At 35.5% G+C, this 9,767-nt stretch overlaps 1 protein-coding gene across 2 annotated transcripts; it reads right to left on the bottom strand.

The window, feature by feature from the left end:
• Window positions 737–9,151, bottom strand: LOC109227029 (TMV resistance protein N-like). 2 transcript variants are annotated; one of them, XM_019392018.1, is made up of 6 exons: window positions 8,697–9,151; window positions 7,986–8,472; window positions 6,202–7,279; window positions 5,153–5,425; window positions 969–3,456; window positions 737–828 (listed from the first exon to the last, which is right to left on the bottom strand). In XM_019392018.1, exons 1-5 carry the CDS (start codon window positions 8,722–8,724, stop codon window positions 982–984), a joined length of 4,341 nt encoding a protein of 1,446 aa, XP_019247563.1. In that variant the 5' UTR covers window positions 8,725–9,151; the 3' UTR covers window positions 737–828; window positions 969–981. The 2 variants fall into 2 exon arrangements, with proteins under 2 accessions (XP_019247563.1, XP_019247564.1); XM_019392019.1 differs by having other exon boundaries at window positions 973–3,456.

Here is a 9,767-nt window from a genome sequence, read left to right as displayed (position 1 = left end):
GGAAAAGTACGAAACGTTCCTGGAACCCCCCCCCCCCCCCCCCCGGACCCCCAGACTCTCAATCTTGGATTGATGCTCTACTTGGGGGAATGGAGATGACCAGATAGAGGAGAATGTTTCCCTTGCTTGATGAATCTTGAGGTACAAATTAAGTTGAGAACTATGCAAATTTTTTCCAACTATAGGGATTGATGCTCAAACATCACACAGCAAAGCCAATCAAACTGTAAAAGGAGGAACCACCGTAAATGAACAAGTCAAAGAACAAATTTTGAGTATAGCATAGAACTTCAAGGGCTAACATTTGTGTCCAATGCAAGATTTGAAGATAGGCAGTTTTGTCTATTGACCAAAAGAAACCTTGAGCATGGTTAAACATAACTTTTTAGGGCATCGAATCTAAGTTGTTATGATCACTCACTTTGATAGGAAAAGCCTGTGGAACGTCATGGATTATCATTTTTCTGTCACTATATTAGTCTTGCCTGCACTTCTGAAATCTTTTCAAAATGGCAGATTAACTCTTTGGCCTCCATAACTTAAATAGTGGCTATTACTCCATCGTAATTTCCCTTAGTTTATAGTACTAACTTTTCATGTTAGAGTTTACTAATTTTCATGTTCAAAATCCTGATTTTGCGAGTACTTTAAGGTAAGAATTGAATTATGATCGCATGATTCCAGGATCTGATTGGAGTATCGAAAATTTAAACTTGTTCATATCCTTAACTCACCATGGTAAATCATGGGTCAGCACAAGCGGAGACAAGATGGAGAATCAATTGACAAAACTCAGTGTTGATATGTACATCACCCATTGATGAGCTCCTGTCAAGGGGGAAAGAAGAAACAAAACAAAAAGGAAAAAAGAAAGAATGTGAGGAAAATAATCTATTAGTTTTGGAAGAAGACTTAATAGCTAATAGAAGGAGAGAATTATATAAGAAACCAAGTCATGAGGTAGATACCTACGAGTATATTTTAAGCTAAATCCCTGGGTTTACAAGAAAGAGCTGTAAAGTTTCTGAAGACACTGGCCACTCTCCCACGGAAAGTAGAATGTGACCTTTGTTTCTTACAAGAGGAGCAACTGGCTTCATTTATCATGGAATCATGGTGTTCACTATTGTCATATCTGCCCGTCCTTATCCCAATGCATTGTTCTGTTGGTTCATCATTATTTTCCCTCATTTGTAACAAGGCCTGAAGCTCAGTTTCATCTTTATACAACAAACGAAGTCCAAACTCCTTCATTTCTCCACAAAAAAGTAGCCTAATAAGTCCATAGTCATTTGGTGTTTTTCCATTTGCCTTAGATGTATCCCATAAGCCAGCAAGAGTTACAAGGAAAAGTTGAATAGTTGATTCTGTATCATACTTTGAATGGTTGCATAAGGCAAGTTTCTGGGTCATCCACGACATCTCATCATTACATAAGGGAATCAATTGAGCTGTGGTTTCAATTAGGCTGCCAGAGTAACATACTGCAAATCCCAAGAAGTTATCATGTACATACCAATTTTCAGGCAAATTGACTGATACACTTGTATCAATTCCGTGATAGCGAAACCAACTTGGGATCTTCTTCCCAGGATGCTCAATGGTAAAAACTCTCTGTGACAAGGAATCTGAAGCAGAGATGTCATGCTGCAAGGAAGCGATATTCTGAAACAGGCTATGTGCAAACAAATTATAGATCGAATCGTTGTATGCATCATCCTTATCGTGCAGTGGTGTGAATATCAGCCGCTGTAATTTCTTCTTCTTGGTTGCTAAATTATGAATACTTTTCAGAACCATATGACAATCTGCATGCAATTCATCTAAATCAGGTGGAAGTTCTGGCAGCTGTGTAAGACTCCTGCACACTGTTAAATACAAGGATCGAAGCGCACCAAGTTGGGCTATGCTTCTAGGCAAATGCTCAAAATTATTTCCCCTGAGATACAATACTTCCAAAGAGGATAAGCATCCAATGTCTTCTGGAAGTCCTCCATCTATTAGATTACAGTAACTGAGATTCAAAATTTCCAATGAATGTAATCCTTCAGCCACCGGAGGGAACACAAAGTTCACTTCATCTTCGAGGCCTACTTCTGATTTTTGTTTTGCGAAGCTCAAGAATCTAAGCTTGTTCAACCGGACAATAGAACATGGAGGTTGTGAGATTAGAGTATCTCTGGCATCAAGCCGCTCCAAGTTTTGTAAATTCCCTATAGCTTCTGGAAAGCTAACAAGCTTTGAGCAACCTGATACATCTAGATTAACTAAACTTTTCAACTTACAAATGCTGCTGGGAAGTGTTACAAGGTTTTCTAAACCTCTCAAATCTAGATCCCTTGTCACGCTGTCGAGCATGTGAATTTCTAACTCCATGCTTCCCAGGATTTCTGGAAAACTTTCTAAATTGGAGCACTCATATAGACACAGATATTTAAGAGAATCGATGCACAGAGCTGGAAACCTCTTAAGGCGTTTACAATTAGTCAATTCTAATGTACAGAGCTTTCTAAAAAATCCTAGGGAATGATGAACCTCTTCAAGATTTAGACAATTTGACAGATTCAAAGTGTCCAAATTTGGCATCCCTACGAAATCTGGCAACTCTTTTAGCCTCTTGCAATTTGTTAAGTCCAAGGATCGAAGAGCACCAAGTTGGGCTATACTTGGAGGCAAATGTTCAAAATTATTTCCCCTGAGATACAACGCTTTCAAAGAGGATAAGCATCCAATGTCTTCTGGAAGTCCTCCGTCTATTACATTGCAAAAACTGAGATCCAGATCTTCCAATGAGCGTAACCCTCTGTTCACCGGAGGGAACACAAAGTAACCTGCAACTTGGCCTTCTTCTGATTCTAACTGTCCAAAACTCAGGAATTTAAGTTTGTCCAAGCGCACAATTGAAGACGGAGGTCGTGAAATTAGAGTACGTCTGGCATCAAGCTTCTCCAAGTTTTCTAAATCCCCTATCTCTTCTGGCAATGTTTCAAGTTTTGGGCAATCCGACACATCTAGCTTCACCAAGCTTTTCAACATACCTATGCAGCTTGGAAGAGCTACAAGGTCTTCTAAACAGCTCAAATTTAGTTTGGTAATATGAGTTTGTAACTGAATATATGATGGTATTTCCCTTATCCCAGAGTATCCCATGTCAATCTCTAACTCCAGCTTCATTCTTCCTACGATTTCCGGAAACTTTTCTAAACTACAGCAATCATGTAGATAGAGATATTTGAGAGATTCCACGTTCACACATGGAAACTTCTTAAGACGTCTACAATAATTCAAATTCAACCGAATGAGTTTTCTGGAACATCCCAGGGAATGGTGAACCTCTTCAAGATTACTACATTTCTCCAGATCCAAATACTCCAAATTTGGCATCCCCGTGAAATCTGGTGTGCATATCAGGCTTGTAGAGACGCTGAGATGTAGCTTCCGTAGATACTTCAAATGCTGTTCAGAACATAGAAAGAATGATATAGACAAACAAGAACAATCAGGTAAAAGAATCATCATAAAAATATGGTGCTGCTCAGGATTTCAATAGTAAAAGTCATGCCTAGTGGGCTATCTGTGAATCTAGCAATTATTTGGCCAAATGCATATACAGCCTTAAAGTTACAGCTACTTTTCATTTAGACAGCTTTTATTAGTTTGGGTGCACCTCTACGACTCAAGAGGGGAGTGAATTGGGACGTACCGAATGTTCGCGATCTCCTAAAATTAGCCTAACTTTTGTTCCACCAACCTGGTTTCCTATTGACACCTAAGGCATATATATATATATATATATATATATATATATATATATATATATATATATATATATATATATATATATAGGAAAATGTTTGAATGAGTTTTTAAATTGAGCTTTTTAGTTAAAATGATGATAAGAAGATCTGGAAAAAATCCTTCTCAAAAAAGATCTGAGAAAAAGATATTATAATACTCGGAGAACAACCCCAAAATAACACATCAATTTGAGTTTTTCTAATTACTCTCTTCATCCCAATTTATGCGGCGTGTTTGATTAGGCACAAATTTTAAGAAAGAAAGAAAGAAATACTTTTAAAACTTGTAATCTAAAACAAACCATTAATGTGTGGCTATAAATCATCTCATTAACGGTAAAATAAAAAATTAAAGTAAAATTATTTCTACATAAAAAGTGTCATTCTTTTTTAGACAAACTAAAATTAAAAGTATGCCATATGAAATGGCACAGATGGAGTAACTTTTTCATTTAAGGACATGCATCATGATAAGAATGTGACACTAACACTTAAAAGGTGAATTCTATGGAGTGGTGGTTAGACCAACTATGCTATATGCGGCAGAGTGTTGGCCAGTCAAAAACTCACACGTTCAAATGATGAAAGTAGCCGAAATGAGGATGCTTAAATAGATGTGTGGAGCAATACTAAGAGAGATAAGATTAGGAGTAAAGATATATGGAGCAAGATGAGTGGCCTCTGTGGTGGACAAGATGCGGGAAGCGAGGCTGAGATGGTTCGGGCATGTGACGAGGGGGAGCATAAATGCCCCAGTGATAGCTCTAAGAAGAGGTAGATCGAGGAAGAATTGCCGAGGAGAAGTGATTAGACAGGACATGACACATCTTCAGCTCACCGAAGATATGACCCTGGATTGAAGAGCATGGAGGTTAAGGATTAGGGTAGAAAGTTAGTAGGTAGTCGAACGATTTCTCTCTTTTATGTGGGAGAGTATGGTTCTAGTTTAGAACACCTTATCTGCTTTTATTATAATTATATTACTATTGTTGTTTCTTTTACTTCGAATACCGTAACTATTTTTGCTGTCATTATTTTTTTTTTCTTCAGTATTTTCATTTTAGCTTTTTTCTCTAGTATTTTTCAAATTCGTTCTAAAAATATTTTTCTTGAGCCAAGGGTCTATCAAAAACAGCTTCTCTACCTCACACAAGTAGGGGTAAGGTATGTGCACACACCACCTTCTCCAGACCTCACTTGTGGGATCACGGGTATGTTGTTGTTGCATCATAATCCTTGGACAAGCTAAATGGAAAGTATCTCAAATAAAAAAAAGCGATAATATTTGCTCAATATCACTATATTAAAGAAAACAGTTAGAGGGAAAAAGGAGAAAAATAGAATTCAGCATGTACCTTTCTTCCCGTCCATAAATGACGCAGTGAACTGGACCAGAGATCAAGATGAACAAGCCTTTTGGGTTCAAAATTTTCTGGCAATGACTCCCAAGGATAGTGCTTCCAGACAAACCAACGCAAGCTATTGGGCAAGTACTCGACGGAGCCATCATGGCGATTGACAGAACATATGTACAATATCCGAAGTCGTTTCATATTTTTCATGGCCTCTTTGTTAAAGCATAGTTTTTTAAAATAAAGAATCCAGATTGCTTCTATTGCCTTGGTCCCCTGGTAAAAAGATCATTAGTCTACAAAGTATAACTTCAAATGTTATGTAAATTCTGGTTGCCAATATGACTACTTTCTCAATTCTTGTTGTGCCAAATTTTGTCATGTTAGTATTTATTATTGCACTTGAATTTCTTGAAGAACTACCGCCACAGAAAAAATCTAAGGTACAACTTTTTTTTTGGAAAACCGTGGTGTTCGGGGTCAGCTTACACGCACCTACCACAATTAAAAACAGCTAAGGTACAATATTATTTTTTAAGAAATATGTTGCTTAAGAAAAACATTTTGTGCAATTAATTCTATAATTCTACTTTCCAATAACACATTTTTTGAGAAGTTCTTTGGAGTCAAGTATAAAAGTTTTTATGCTGTGATAGAAGAAAATTGTAATTGAAATAGTACCAATTATTTGTTACATGTTTAAATATAAAAATTATCAATGCTAAAGTGAATTCTTGATTGAGTTATAATGTACAACATATATTACAAATTTCAAGTTAATCCAAAAAATGAAATTGGATAGATTCAGTGGCTGCTAGACAAATTGGCTTAATAACATAAGAAAAACGAATTAGGCAGCATTAATAAAGTGCCTATTAGACGAATTAGTCAGTTAGCCAATTAAACTTACTTTTGCTTCGCCTACTAAAGTAAACAACTAACACGACTTATGTGTGAGAATATGAAGCAAGAGGAACTTGGCATTCTCCCTATATGTCTTTGGAATATGAAAACTAGAAGTTGAATATTATTGCATTGTTTAGCCTACTTACCGTACTGTTGATCATCACTTCTTCAAAATCTTCAGCAAGCCATAACCTGCTACGCTCTCCTGGATCCTTTTGTGTGTTCACTACATATTTACCCATATCTTGTAATAAGTCATGCATTTCAATTGTATCTTTTTCAGAGATGAAGACAAGAGATTTTTCAATTAGGACACGCAATCCGATATCAGCTCCAAAATCACAGCTCTCAAGAATTTGCATGATCTCATCTTTTCTTACCCCTCGTAAGAAGCATGCTATATCTAGAAATATCTCTTGTTGTATGGGCTCCAATCCATCATAGCTTATTTTGAGTTTGTCAACAATTTCTGAATTAGAGTTATTTTTCATTTGCTCTATAGCACTTCTCCACTCAGTTATATCCCTCTTATGTAAGAAAGAACCCCACACTTTCAGGGCTAAAGGAAGGCCTTTAGCATGACTTACTACCTCCAACGTTAGCTTCTCAAAATGCTCATTTGGAACTTCTTTCTTGAAAGCATATTGATTGAACAATTGAATAGCTTCATCATCAGCTATTGTAGTCACTTCATATATTAGATCATTCTTCCCTACCAAATGTTTGTCTCTAGTTGTCGCAATAATTCTACTGCCATTGCCAAACCAACCAAGATCCCCTGCTAGGTAATCCAAATGATCTTTGTGATCTATGTCATCAAGCACAACTAAAACCTTCTTAAAACGAAGTCTACGAGCCATCAGGTGATTTCCGTCCTCCTTGTTATTCACGTAATTATCTTTTTCCCTTAACAATTCAGAGAGAAGGATATTCTGCAAAGAATGCATCCCACATTTATTTTCTTTAACATCCGCAAGAAAACAAGCAACTCCAAATTGATAGGAGAGTGTATCAAAAATGGCTCTTGTTATTGTCGTTTTACCGACTCCCCCCATGCCCCAGATTCCCACAATCCGAACATCATTGATTTCTAAATCGAGTAGGGACTTTACTTTCTCGAGATGGATATTTATTCCCACAACATCTTGCAAATAAGATAAAGAAATCTTGCATAACTTGGACGAAATTTGGTCAACAATCTCATTAATACAGTCTGATTCAATCCTACAGGAAATAAGAAGATTGTTGATATACACAAGAAAGTCAAGAACAAGAAGTATTTCACAATGTATAGTGCATAATTATGATAAAAGGAGTATGCACATAAATCAAACTCTTGAAGAACCAATAAAAATATTACCTGTGTAACAATGGCATTGACTAATTAAACTGATAGGAACTATGCCTTCTTACTGATAGAAACATATATAATCAACCATCATTCTTTCTTATAGAAAAATATAAAATAAAACATTGTTAACGTCTAAATGGCAACCAAGGATATTAGATTGTGCATGCAGTATTCTTAGCTCATAAGTAAATTGATTTAATTTCCACCTTCCATATTTTGGTAAAAATGATAAATTTATTTAGTGTAGATTCAGTTTAACTCATTTTTAAGGTACAGATTCTTTGTTCTATGGTAGAATATGTCTAGTCTTCACAGCAGCATCAAAATTTGAATGGAAATTATTCATCTCGCAAAGAAGATACAAGAAGTATTCTTGCATAATATGGAATAACTTTGGTCGACAATTTGCAGAATATTCTCTGATTCAATCCTACATAATAAGAAGATAATTGTAGATAAATGCAAGAAAGTCAAGTATTAGTAAGTATTTCATATTGTTAGCGTGCATAAATATGATAAAAATATTAAGTACATAAATCAAATTCTTGAAGAACCAATTGGAATATTTTTCTTACTCACCCTTGGCGGATGTCATATCCTTTTAGATTTGTTGCGGCAGTTAGCGCAGTCCTCCATCTTTGCAACTTCCGCATTCCTTCAACATCATCGACTTTACACCTTGACTCATGTTTGTCAAAGGCTTCAGCAAAACTCTCCTTTTGATATCGAACTGCTGATGGATCCACATCATAGAAGATTGGTATTACCAAGGTTTGTCGTCCAAATTGATTAGTGTTGCACTCCATGATCTTCACTAGTTCATCCAAGCACCACCTGGATGAAGCATAGTTCTTCGAGAAAATGATGACGGCAACTTGAGACTCTTCAATGGCTTTACATAGTTCTTCTGAGATCGATGCGCCATGCTCTAGCCTTTTGCCATCTTGAAAGGTGAGTATTCCCCTGTTTTTCAAACCTTCATACAAGTGACTTGTAAATGTTTTGCGGGTGTCTTCACCTCTAAAACTTAGAAAGACATCGTACTTCCATCGAGGAAACTGCGAAGCTTTATCAGAAGAAGAAGATGATGTCATGGATTTAGTTAATTGGTTGAAAAGGAAAAAAAAAAAAAAAAGAGTTGTGTGGATAAATTCGGACTAATACCTATTGAACCCTAATAATATCAAGAAATGCATGTATTGAACACAAAATGCTGATATTGCAATAAAAGTGTTTCCCCTTACCCAATAATAATCTTACTTTTTTTGTTTTTTGGGTTAAAAAACTCACATTTTTGTTTAATCACCATCTTTTCCATTTCACCGTCTATAACCTCCAGTCCGTCAAACAGCCGCCGAACGACCACCACTTCACTGCAAATAAAACAACTCTAATGACCTTCAACTCTGCTGCCTTCCTCCATTGGTCAACCACAGAACCACCATCTGTTAAATCCAATAGAGATCCCTTGATTCCATAGCCGTCGAGTCATCACCAAAATTCCACGGCCTCAACACATCTTTAATTATTCTGACCTTGAAAACCAATAATATTGCAAGGGACCGACTGAAGAAGAAATAGAACAATACTTATCTTTAGGACAGTCAAACAAAGGAAACACAGACTAAATAAAGGATTTCATCATTCATCAGTGTAGCCATATGCTGAGTTCAGCCGGGGCGGATTTGCAGAAATGAAGAAGGGAGAAAAAAAAAAAAGAGAGGGCGAGAGTACTGATGTGTTAGCTAATTCTATCCAAAGGAATTAAATGAACTAATACTTGGGTCCAATTGACCAATTACAAACTTTAATAGATGTATTTTTCAAATTAATAATATTTTACTTTAATCAATTATAAAAACTAAAAGTACCTTGATAAAATGATTAATACTTATAAATATAACGCCATAACATCATTCAAATATTTTACGAAAAAATAAATTTATCAATTTTTACTGAAAAATGAATGGCATGCAATCTGAATTAATAAGTAAATGGAAGCGAAAATATAACATAAATTTAAAATCCAAAAAAAAAAATTTAACTTAAAATAAGTTTCAACATAATTTAAATAAATATAATTCAAAAGAAAAAAACATAAAGCTATATTTTCATTTAGATTTTGTTTTAATGACATAACTCGTTATATGCTAAGCTTATTAATGATTCATCGTTTCTAATACTAGGATGAGTAGTTTCAAAACTTGAATAATAACATAATTGTGCAAAATGAAGAAAACAAAACAAAAAACGTATAGAATGGGCAACTACATGGAATCACCCAAAAAAATTGCAAATGAATATTATTTAAATATTAAAAAATAATCTATTATTTTAACAAAGTTAAGTTTGTATATAACC

Source organism: Nicotiana attenuata, chromosome 6 (assembly GCF_001879085.1).
Source record: "Nicotiana attenuata strain UT chromosome 6, NIATTr2, whole genome shotgun sequence".
Taxonomy (NCBI): Eukaryota; Viridiplantae; Streptophyta; class Magnoliopsida; order Solanales; family Solanaceae; genus Nicotiana; species Nicotiana attenuata.
This window is presented reverse-complemented; position numbering and strand designations above follow the sequence as displayed.

What these genes read in the sequence shown, in the direction of transcription:
- LOC109227029 (XM_019392018.1), bottom strand. Translation starts at nt 8,724, where the DNA reads ATGGAAAAGATGGTGATTAAACAAAAAT. An exon ending in GGATATGACATCCGCCAAGG is followed by an intron (nt 7,280 to 7,985) that starts GTGAGTAAGAAA and finishes TATTTCCTGTAG; the next exon opens with GATTGAATCAGACTGTATTA. An exon ending in ATTTATGGACGGGAAGAAAG is followed by an intron (nt 3,457 to 5,152) that starts GTACATGCTGAA and finishes TGTTCTGAACAG; the next exon opens with CATTTGAAGTATCTACGGAA.